The sequence below is a fragment of the Pleurodeles waltl genome, chromosome 6 (assembly GCF_031143425.1).
Source record: "Pleurodeles waltl isolate 20211129_DDA chromosome 6, aPleWal1.hap1.20221129, whole genome shotgun sequence".
In the NCBI taxonomy this organism is placed as follows: Eukaryota; Metazoa; Chordata; class Amphibia; order Caudata; family Salamandridae; genus Pleurodeles; species Pleurodeles waltl.
Genome location: NC_090445.1, coordinates 1,565,920,037 through 1,565,932,450, shown reverse-complemented (window position 1 = coordinate 1,565,932,450; position 12,414 = coordinate 1,565,920,037). Strand labels below are relative to the sequence as shown.

General features: G+C 43.4%; 1 protein-coding gene across 1 annotated transcript in view; it reads left to right on the top strand.

Annotated features, from left to right (window-relative positions):
* Positions 1 to 12,414, top strand: part of CDK5RAP2 (CDK5 regulatory subunit associated protein 2) — a 687,227-nt gene that overhangs the window by 211,230 nt on the left and 463,583 nt on the right. The window contains exon 14 of the mRNA XM_069241280.1: positions 7,374 to 7,544. Within this exon, the coding sequence (XP_069097381.1) occupies positions 7,374 to 7,544 (171 nt within the window). The remainder of the gene's footprint in view (positions 1 to 7,373; positions 7,545 to 12,414) is intronic.

Below are 12,414 nucleotides of genomic sequence, written 5' to 3'. Positions count from 1 at the left end.
TGATTAGATGGGGCAGTGGTTCAGTATGTAGCATTAATTGATGCAGAGACTGACAGACGAGTGATGAAATCAAATTCTAGGGGATACTTCCAACTGCAGATTCGGCACCATTAACCAGGTGCTAGAATGTATCTGAAAGTTATTCAAAGCAGGGCTCCCATGCGCTGTTAGGTGGCGTCATTTGGCTCGGTGTTTCCTGGTTTCCGGGCCAAAAATTGATGAGGAGAACTGCAAAAAATAGCCACTCATTTGTTTTTCAACAGTTTTGTATGCAGATTAAGCGCTTCACTCTTTTTTCGCCTGTTGACAGATTCCCTCAGATTCTTTTCCATTGTGCAAGGGAGCGATTTCCCCACCGAAGACTAATGGGTTCAAACTGTATTATGACTGTCGAAAACAGATGCCAATGATGAACCCACAAAAGGTATGCCTCTAGTCTTTAGGCTCAGGAAATGATTCTGAGTCACATGATAATTATGCCATCATGCATCTCAAGGCATCCAGGACCGTGAAGCAAGCTGTATGTCGCTGAACACCCTGAGAAATCACTGAGCTCACATAAGTCTTGCTCCTGCTCCAAGTCAAAGGCGCTGACCTGTTCTCTCTATTTAGACCGTTCCCGCAATAGGTTTTCTTCATGGTCAAAGTAATCCACCAAGTCAAAACCCAAGTTGAAGAAGAATTATAAGAAGTGCAAACAGGACCCCACACCATCCAATCATTCTCTGTCCAAAGAAAAGTCAGGATTGTGTCAAGATGTCAATCGATCGCACTCCCGATCCCCAGTTGAGGAACTGATTACACAAATGGTCCAGCTGCGTCTGAATGTTCCTAGCCATCTGTGCCACCTCAGCAGATAGGTCTTTAAGGAGGCATTGCTTAATTTTTTTGGCACTGTTCTGACTACCTCTGGCTTGCCTTCGGAACTCAAGACCCACAGCGGCCAGTCAGGTTACTAGCGGCAGAATGACCATGTGTGCCATCTAAGCCCCACGAAACCTACCTTGGGTTCGGCACCAACTCCAGGGCCAGTTTCCATTTCAGCTCCAAGACTTACACCAGTACCTTCTTCATTGACTGTGGTTTTGACTTTGCCAGTGCCTTCGATCGAGCCTCTGCCCACTCCAGTGTCTGACCCGGAATTGATTCAGCTTCTACCCAGACCAAGGTTGTAGGAAATTTGGTTACTAGTTGAGGGGTTCAAGTAATATACGCAACCCCTGTCAGGCTGAACCACAAGAATCACTAAATAAACCTGTGCTTAACACAAAAGCAGTCGGGCTTAACTTAAAGGTAATGGGTAAAGTATTTATGCAACACAAAAATGGCAATAAAGTGAAAACACAACACATGAAAAATCCCAAACCAATTCAGAAAAATAGAGTAAATGAAGTGACATCAAAATGACAAATATCCAATCAGTGGAACCAGATTTTTAAAGATTCAGATAAAAATAGCATGAAGAATCACAAAGTGCAACTCATGGTTATGCTGTCACAATAGACTGGGTCAAAGCAATAAGTTCAGGCCAAATACGAGGAAGCACAGGTCAGATACCGGGACCAGGTTCGTCCTGGCAAAGAATTTACATTCTCAAAGTTCAGGTGCATGCGGAGACCCTTGGCTGATTCTTTGCATTGGAGGAGCTAGAGAGGAGATCTTTGTCGGTGTGAGGAGTGGTCACTGCTGGACATTTCCATTGGTGGTTGATGGCGGTTGCTCTTTGGTGCGAAGAGCAGGTCACCGGTGGAACTTCACATCGGCGAGAGACTTGACGATCTCAGAAAGCCAGATGGTGGTCTCGTGGAGCCGTAAACCTCTGGATTTTCACCTGGAACTTAGTTTTGGGGGCAGGAAAAGTACACTCTAAAGGAAGCCAAAGACCCAGGGCCTGAAGCGGGTAGCGTGGGGGGCACCTCTTGGGGATCAGAACTTACTCCAGCACAGACCAGCAGCAGGGCTCATGCAGGATCCATCTGGTGCTAGGCAGTTGTTGGGAAGCCTCTGGAAGTTTGTTGCATCCCTGCAAGTCAAACAGCTGGGCCCTGAGGATCCTTTCCTGTATCCGGACAGACACTGGTAAATACCATCTCGGCCTGTCCCGGGCACTTGTCCCTATGCCGACGCTCCTGGCTTCCACTGGCATCGCCACCCCTATTCTGATCCCGGACTCCTACACTGAGCCGTAGGGGCGACATTCAATGCAGTTTCCAGCACCATCTGTTGTCATGCCTTCCTGGTTGAAGCCTGAGCCCTATTCCTATTGGCTAGAATTCGGGGAGGGATTGGAGGAGTTACTAGGCCCTGAAGAATACCAGCCCTTCGAACATCTAAGTATGGACTGGTGAGAAGAACCGGGTGAAGCCAGTGGTCAGGATACTTCTCCAGATATTGGTATATTTCTCCCCTTACCATGGCTACTGAGGAGAGAGCTTTATTTGCAGTGGCGATACGGAGGGCAACTGAGGTCCTTGACGTTCAGTTGCCTTTGGTGGCAGTCAAGACTAATGTCTTGACGGAGGTGCTGCAACCAGGAGTTTCCCCCTCAGAATTCATGTTCCCGCTTAACAATGCCTTCACTGGCATCCTTCTTGGGACTTTGTCTAAACCCAGCACAGCGGCTCGTATGAATAAGGCGATAACCAGTCGCCACCGCTCTGGGGGCCCAAACATCCTCACCCAACACTCTACCCCAAGGAGCTTGGTGGTCCAGGCCTCTACATCCCATGTAAATCCTCGTGCATTCCCTACTACACTCCTGTTAAGACTCTGCATGCCTTTTGGGATGCTATTTCCATGCTCTGTGGGAAACGGTTGTGCAGGTGCTGTCAGTGATCCCGGAGGAGGTCCGGGCCGTGTTCTCTCAGGGTCTTGTCAGTGGGAGAGATGCAGTGAAGTTTACCATCTGTTGTGGACTTGACATGATCAACTCATTGTGCAGAGGGATTTTGTAGACCGTGGCCTTGAGGCACCACTTCTGGTTGAGGATGGGTGGCTTTTCAGGTTATGTACATGACCTTTGAATTGCCCTATATCTTTGGAGACCAGCCTGACTAGGTGCTGGAGCGCTTAAGGACAGTCAGACTATGGCCAGATCCTTGATCCTTTTTATGGCCCCACATCACCAACAATCCTCCCTGTGCTCTTTCGTGGCTACGGAAGAGGCTTCCAGCCGTGCCAGTAACCTCCCATCCACAGTGCCACGCATGCATGCTCCACAGCCTCTGTGTGGCAGAGTGCATGGTACCCACAGATCTTGTGGGTTGGGCAGCCAGCAGTTGAGTTAATCAGCCACCTCCCTGGCAGCCGCAGCCTCCAAGCCTTCCAAATCTGCTCACATACCATCATGGGCATCCAGTTGGTGGCAGAATTCGCTATCATCTCCCCTGCTGGCATTCCGTGACTTCAGACAGGTGGGGTTTTCAGATCATCCGAAGGGATTACTCCCTCCCCTCCATGACCATCCCTCCTCCATGCCACCATCCTATAACAGGTTAACGGAGGATAATTTTTTCTCTCCGCCATGAACTCACAACTCCGATGCCAGAAGTGGCCCGTGGTACTGTTCCCACTTCTTTCTTGTGCCCATAAAGGAAAGAGGCCTTCGTCCTATCCTAGATTCACAGCCCCTCAACTACTTCCTCATAAAGAAGAAATTCTGGATGATAGTGCTGGACTTGCAAGATGCATATTTTCACATCTCCATCCTTCCAGGTCACAGATGTTAGCTGCGGTTCATGGTAGGCCATGAGCATTTTCAGTTTGACAAGCTCCCTTTTGGCCTTACCAGCTCCCCTCGGGTAAACACCAAGGTTATGGTAGTGGTTGGAGCTCATCTGCAGAGATCAGGGGTGTCAATATTCCCCTATGTCGACAACTGGCTGTTGAAGGTAGGCTTGTCCTAGGTTGTCGTATCCCACTTCCAGACTACGGCGGTCCTCCTCCATTCAATGGGGTTCGCGATAAAGGTGCCAAGGTCACATCTGACTCCCTCTCAGATGCTGCCTTTCTTTGGAGATGTTCTGGACACAATGCAGTTTCAGGCTTATCCTCCTGAATGGTGAGTCCAAGATAGTCTATGGATTTTGGTGAGACAGACTAAGGGAGTTTGGACTCATGACCTCTTGCATCCTTCTGGTAACACTTGTGTGACGGCATATGCAGGCTCTGCAGTGTGACCTGAAGTTCCAGTGGACGCAGCGTCAGAGGAATCACTACAACATGGCCTAGATCTCAGATTGAACTGCGAAAGACCTGCAGTAGTGGCTAATGAACTGTGATTGGGTCAAAGGCAGACCCTCTCACTTACCCAACCAGATCTCACAGTAGTGACAGATGCGTCACTCCTGGGTTGGGGTGTCCACCTGGCAGAGGTGGTGATCAGAGGATTCTGGTCTTTGGCGGAATCCGAACTCCCTACAAACCTTTTGGAGCTCGATGCCATCCGAAGGTCATTAAAGGCCTTTCTACCCTCCATCAAGGGGAGGCTAGTGCAGGTGTTTACAGACAACACCACTTCCACGTGGTACTGCAACAAACAGGGCAAGGTGGGGTGTGGACCCTCTGTCAAGAGACTCTGCGTCTCTGGACATGGCTGGAAAATCAGGACATATCCCTGGTGGTTAAATACCTAGCAGGTTCTCTTAATGCCAGGATGGACAAATTCAACTGAAGATGCTTAGTGGATCATAAATGGCGTCTTCAAACGTAAGTGATGCAAGGTCTCTTTCAACAGTGGGGAGAGCCTTGGTTTGATCTGTTCTCTTCCGCCGAGAATGCGCAATGTCTGTAGTTTCGCGCGCTGGAGTTTCTAAGGCGAGTCTTGCTGAGTCATGCGTTTTATCTTGAGTGGAGCTCAGTCCTACTATACTTTTTCTGCCCATACCACTTCTGCCGAGAGATATCAAGAAGATAAAGAACGACCAGGCCCAAGTCATCTTTGTGGCTCTGACCTGGCCACAGAGAGTTTGGCATCCTGAGCTACTGAGCATGGCCATCGATCCTCCGATCAGATTGTCCCTTCGGGAGGATCTTCTGTCACAACAGCAGGAGAGGGTTCTCAACTTGAACCTGTCCAGTCTCCCCCTTCCTTTGTGGAGATTGAGAGGCTGCACTTGTCAGCTTTGGACCTTCCTCCCGAAGTCTGTGATTTAATCTTGGCAGCCACATGGCCCTCCACTAAAACGGTATACACCTGCTGATGGAAAAACGTTTCTAGCATGGTGTGCAGAAAAACAAGTTGATCCCCTTTCTGCCCCTCTTTCACAAGTTCTCCATTTCAATATTTCTCTTGCCCAGCAGGGCTCTATCTTTTCTTTTCCTTGGTTGCCCGACCAGCCATCCCCCCTTCAAGTCTCCTTTTATAAATAGGATTCTCAAGGGTCTTGTACATTATTTTCCCCCTTCAGCATTTATCATGCCTCAGTGGAACCTTAATCTTGTGCTAACATTCTTGATGTGTGCTCCTTTCGAGCCTCTCCATAACTGTCCCCTCAGGCTCCTTACAATCAAAACAGCCTTCATTGTGGCGATTGCATCTGCCCAAAGAGTGAGTGAGCTTCAGGCCTTGTCATCCAAGTTTCCTTACTTCACCATCTGTCCTGAAAAACTGGTGCTTTGCACAAAAGCCTCCTTTCTTCCGAAAGTGTTCACTCCATTTCACGTAGGCCAATCCATCACTCTGCCTACTTTTTACTCTACTCTGTATCCCTCAGCGACTCAATTGCCATGACTCAAGAACAGTGTTGTTTTACCTTGATTAAACAAAGATTTCCAGGGGGAAGGACAGCCAAATCTCCGTGGGGTATGTTGGAGCGAAGAAGGTCAGGCTGTGCAGAAGCGTATCATCTCCCTATTGGTTATACTGTGCATTAAGATCTGCTGTGCACCTCTTGAAGCTTGCAATCTCATTCCACCAGAGCTAAAGCTGCATTAGCACGCAGAGTTCCGGTCCTGGATATCTGCTAGGCAGCAAAGTGGGCCTCTTTGCACAGGTTCAAAAACCACTACTGCCTGGACAGTAAGGTCTGTATGGATAAGCACTTTGCCTGTTTGGTCCTGCAGGACTTCCTTCTATGAAATTGGTCTATAGATCCATAGATGGTATTGCTTGGGTATCTATTCTAGGGTAAGGAATCTGCAGCTTGAAGTCTCTATCAGATGAACAAGTTATTACCTTCGGTAGCACCTTATCTAGTTGAGACTATAGCTGCAGATTCTTTATCGACGGACCCATCCTTCCCGCTCTGCAAACAGATTTCTAGCGAGAGAGAGCGGTTCCCTTTCAGGGCTGTGGTTTTCCACACCAGTGGCCAATGCTCTTCATGGTTCTGATCTTCTGGTGTGGAGAGTCCTGAAAGAAACGGACATGAGCGTACCCGGGTGGCTCCTATACGGGTGCTGCAGATGTCATTTCCGGTGTGGATGACACAGACGACACACGCAAAGTTGAATGATGCCACCTACCAGCATGCAGGGGTGCTGCCCACAGTAAATCTTTGGGATCCAGTCTGATGCCTAGGAAAATTCTTAGGTAAGGAATCTGTAGCTAGATATAGACTCTACCAGATAAGGCGTTACCTAAGGTAAGTAACATTTTCTTTACTGTCCTGCTTTAGTGATTCATGCAAGTGCTGTTGCTCACTAGTAGCATTTAATTTTACAGGTCATGGGTAGATTTAGTACCATTTAGAAAGGACTTTTAAGTACATTCAGTAGACCAATTAGGTGTATACCAATTTTACCATGTTGAAGGGAGAGAGCACAAACAATTTATCACTGGATAGCAGAGGTAAAGTGTACAGAGTACAGATGTCAACAAAAACAAGTTTAGCATAAATGGGAGAGTGAAGGGAAAAAGTCTGGGGGACTACCAGAATGTCAGGTCTAACAGAGGTCTTACCTTGACTACATTTGAACGCACCTGGTTCCTGTACAATCTGATTCAGACAAAACATCTTCTTTGCTTTGGAGCCTTCCTCAAAGGCCTTATCATTTTGGCTGTGATTCTAATCTGATTTTGCCTCTAGATGATAGTGTCAATGCTTGTGATTGGGGTGATTTGTCCGTTATGATGACAGTGTGAAGTATTTAGTCTTGGGATTCTCTGAATCAGATATTGACAGCATGTTCCATCTTTCTTATTTACTCCTTTCCCCACCTTGTCCTCATGGCTACTCCTACTGTATATCATGTTACTCTTACTGTGTTGCAGGTTTCTGACCTTAATATTTATCATTGTCTCACGCTTCTTAGCATGACCATGTGTCTTACACCCCTCAGTTTATAGGAAACTGATTCATTGGGAATGCAGAATCATAGGCTAGCCTGCTGTCGGTCATGTGTTAAGAATGTTAGTTGTTTGATATTCATAGGATCTTCGCAGTCAGCTTGAGAAGTTGCAATGTGAAATGATGGCTAAAGAAAATGCAACTGAACAGCGTTACAATACTCTATTGAGTGAAACCAACGAGAAACTAAAGAACCAAGAGGAAGTTATAAGCCAGCTGACAGAAGACCTCCACAAGAAGGATCCACTCCTTAAGGTATTAGTGCCATATCTTTAGTTTAGTGTTAAATCGATTTTAATTCTCAGTTTTTTGCTTTACCCTTAGAGTTTGTATGATGGAAAATAGTTATAGATTTTGGTTTATTTAAAGTTTAAATGCCCGATGTTGTGCTTGAACTCTTGTGGAAGGTGTTGGGATTGGGGGCTCAGAATGAGATCAAACAAACCCAAGTAAATTGATAGCTTTAACTACTAATTGTGTAGAAAAACAGTGTACCAAAGTCATTACATTCACCATGAAGGAAAAATAAATTATTAATATTTTGCATTGGGTCGGTCAAAAAAGTTTAGTCTTGTGTTTTTGTTTTTATTAAATCATTTTAATTTTTTGCACTGAAAGTTAGTGATTCATCAACCAACTGTTGAATATAATAACACAAGAAATTGAGGATTTTTCTGTTTTATGGGTGTGTGTGTGTGTATATATATATATATATATATATATATATATATATATAGATATATATATATATATATATATATTTATTTAGTAGGTAGTTCTAGTTAGGACCAACGTTTCCCATAGATAAAGCCTTTTTTTTTTTTTTTTTGCTAACGGCCGTGCACAGCAGTAGTTGTATGGTATCTAAATACTACCTTAAGTTTAAAAAAAAGAACATACAAATTAACATTAAAAAACAAAGGTTACAGGGATGGTATAGTTAGGTTCTTGGTTTATATACACACAAAACCATAGAAATTCAGCATTTATAGTTACACTTATCTGAAGAAACTATAACTTGTTCCAGAAAGTAACTTTAGGCCACGAGTCATCGTTTCAGAGGTATAACTATAACTGCTGAATGTCTATGGTTTTGTGTAGGTAAAACGGGAACCTAACTATAAAGTCCCTGTAACCTTTTTTTCTTTTTCAGTGTGTGTGTGTGTGTGTGTGTGTGTGTGTCACTGGGTAGTTATAGTTAGGATCGTGTTTCCATAGGAAATGCCTTTTTTGTTGCTAAGATTGCTAATATCTTTTGCTTCGTTTGACGACTCTCCACACAGCGTTTCAAAAAAGTGCTATTTTTTTACTTGTTTGCACATGGAAAGTATTGGGGTGATCCTTCAAGGGGGGCCAGAAAAAAGGGGGTGTCCCAGAGCGCATTTTTCCCATTCATTTTTCCATAGGAACTTTAGGCACTGTTACAGCTCAAACTGCTGAATGGATTTCCAACACATTTGACCTAAAGTTAGATCTTAGTCAAGAAAGAACGAGTGCTTTTTATCTTTGGTGTAAATCCGTTCAGTAGTTTTTGAGCAATTAATGCTAAACAAAATTGTATATTTCACCCCGTGAACCTGACAAAATCTGATTGGCTACCACAACATAAACCAGGCAGCCGTCTTAGGACTTGGGTCTAAAAACAAGTGCCAAAACAAAGAGAGATAGGGGGGTAGGTTTGGGATACCCTGACCTCCTTGGTTTGGTGGTTGGGCTCCAGAGGTGCCCTGCATGGAGCCAAACACATGTCCTCTGAAAAATAATTTTTCAAAAAGTGAATACTCCTGCGCCTTTTGAACGAATACTTCTAGTCCTGGCCCCTTGATATACCTCTTTAAAAAAATATTTTGTCCAGATATTATCATTTTCGATTTGCATTTTTGTATCTTTAGCGAAGTAATTTAGCCCGGGAAGACATTGCTAACCCGGGCGGATATATTGTTTTTAAATTTATTTTCTTTTTGTGGACAACATTTTAAAAAATGGTGGATGTGTTGCTGTGATTATGAAATATTTGAGCAACCATGAGACTTCATTTTGGTGTCAAAACATATGTCAAGTAATCTTATACAAACAGAAAAGTACTCCTAAGAGTAACCCGTTGACCAGTTTCCAAAATGGTGGCTCTATTAGCCATCATATTTGTAATTTATTTTAGTATTGTTTTTGTTTCAGGTTTTCCGTTGATTCAGATTCGTAAACATGAGCGAAGCTGATGGTTGCAGAGGATGTTTACCTCCTGACAGTGTTGCTAACTACAAAATCTGATCTAATTCAACAAAGAAAAATGTGTCGTTTGGCAAACTAATCTTAAAGAAAAGCTAACATCTACTGCGGGTGAACAGAAGAGAGTTTGAGATGCTGCAGAATTCCGGCCAGATGAAATTCACAAAAGATTAAAACTGATGGGCGAAGAGGATTAAATATTTTATCATTGTAAATACAAGTGCTACAAGTCTTATACAATGGAAAAAACCTGGAAAAAGTTCTTACAAAAAAATAGCAGAAGCCAGTGAATCACAACAGTAATCGGAGTCTTCTGAAAGAGGGACGATAACCAAATCCAGTGCCCATCCACTTAGAAGATCGATGGCTACCCCTTGGCCACCTCCAACAACTGATAAGAAAGCAGAGGATCTCCAATATGTTATGTCTGTTCTTTCGTCAATCCCTTTGGCCCTTGTTCTGGCTAAACCAAAGTCCAGAGTACGTGAGTCTCAAATGGCAAACATGTTTATCTGCAGCTACTTTCGTCCAAGATGAAGTTTTCAGTTGAGTAGCTGATCTAAACATTGAGATGAATGTATTTGTATCAGATTTGTATGCCCACACAAACTGCACGCGTGCATACATTCGAAAATATGAATGTAGAATGAACTCCCAGCAGCAACGTAACTGCCGGTCTTCAGTTAAGTTTGCACTCTTTGAAACTGCAAATTAAGTTTTAAGGCCAGTCTTGAGTGCTGACTATGGTTTCACACTCAGTGTGAGATCAGAGAAATAATGGTCAACATTGATGAAACTGTATTGATATAATAATAATGAAATTAGGATTTTTCTGGTTAGAATGTACAATGACAGAATTTGTTTTTGTGAGTCTAACAAAAACAATGAGCTACTTGGGTGCTTTCAACTGATTTGACTCCTCAAGTTCTTGCTGCCAAAATAAGATCACAGGATGCAGTCAAATCAGCAGGAACCATTTTAAGATATGTGCTAAAAGATTTCGATTTTGGACTTGAAGACAAATTTTGTGATGTCCCAGAACTCTGCAACTCATGGGAGTCGACAAGAATGCCTGATGTAGTCGTAACATTTTTTTACATCATTCTTTAATATCAGCAAAGCAAAACTGTTACAAACAGAAGCCAACCACATTGATGATGGCTTTGAAGATATAAGCGAAGACGTGGAAGACAATCCCATGTACTGTCAGGCCTATACTGTGCAAATGTATTGTCTTTTCTAAATCATGTTTTGTGAATTACATCATGGCAAAAAAAAAACTCAGCTACACATGGTGACTCCCCTTGCAATCAATGACAAGTGCAAAAGTAGAGAGCCAATCACTCCAATGAATAGGATTGGTGTATCAACAAGTTATAATGATATAGTACGCAGTAGTAACTTGTTAGCAGCTCATGCTGTAAAATCTTCTGAATCTAACAGCACACCATTTCTAAGTCACTTTACCAGGAAAGGATTTACAATTTACTGCTCTTGATAATTTTTATTTTAAAGACAGTTCTTCATTTGTCTGGAACATCCAGTACACGTGATTCTGCCATGGTGCTTTTTCAAAACTGTACCAATGAAGTAGCTGCTGGAAAACAAGCTGTGTCATCCTAAACAAACAAAGCTGCAGACTTATATCAACTGCCTTCCTAACGTGCAAAATCACTGCAAGCCATCAACACTCCCCAGTCTACCAGAAAATTTCAAAGTGGCTGAGGACATGGATCTTCTTCTGCCTGATGCTGCAGTCTGCAAAGCTGTTTTCACTGAACTTATCATATTACTTATTTGGTGCGGACTGAAGGATGCAAAAACCCAGTTCCTCTGTGGGTTGGAACTCATTCTCTGATCTCCCAGAATACTGTCCCACCGAAGAAGGTTGGGATTTTTACCAGTAATACCATCTCCAGTCACAAACTACGCAACAGGATACACACACCTTTAAAAAAAAGTTTCCAAAATGTGTATGGTCAGCTTGAAGAACAGTCTATCCTGCCACTTTTCTGTGATGAATGTTTTCCGTATTGTTGCTGACATTTTTATGAGCAATCCAGTAGAATTTGATGATCTTTATCCAATGATGGGCGTTTTCCACATGACAAAAGTTGTGTTGCGGTGTGCAGGAAGTTATCTCCAGGGATGTGGCATAGACGATGCACTTATTGAGGCTGAAATCTTTGGAAGCAAAACTGTCCACTCAATATTGAGCGGAACTAATTATGTTAGTTTGTTATAAGGTATGCGCAATGTTTCTATAAGGTATAGAAACATTGCGTTGGAATGCTTTCTGGAGCAAGAATGACAGATTAGGTTTTGCATATCTTATCTCAGAAGTGAATAAGACACATGGTACTCTTTATTCAAAAGACATAATGCAAAGACATGGAATATTTAATGCACTCAGTTTAAAATCAGAAAACCTGAAAATATAAGCTCGTAGAATTTGTCAAAGAACGTAAAGAAAAATCAGAACTTAGCAAGTGCCAGGGAAATGTTTTACACATGATAGCTCTAGTGAAAAACTTGGTACATGCTGATTGGGAAGGTGATTGGGAGCAGCACAGGAAGACTGTGGAGTCACTGATTACTGTGTTTCACGATTTTGATTGCATAAGCTACTGGAGATACGATTCCTGGTATTTGGAAAGAGTGCCGTAGCTAAAGGTGGAAAAACCATACCTCTACAGAAACTTCATCCAAAGACATTTTGTGGTGAAAGACAGAGTGTGAAGGTTCAATGCTGTGGCTCCAGATACGAAACTGGAATAGATGGTCCAGAGATCACAGAAAAGCTCCAAGGGAATTGTTGGTCAGACATGTGAAAGTGAAAATGTTGCTAAATGGCAGCGTGTTACAGTGAAGTCCCTTCTATCTGCAATGTTTTCAGAGA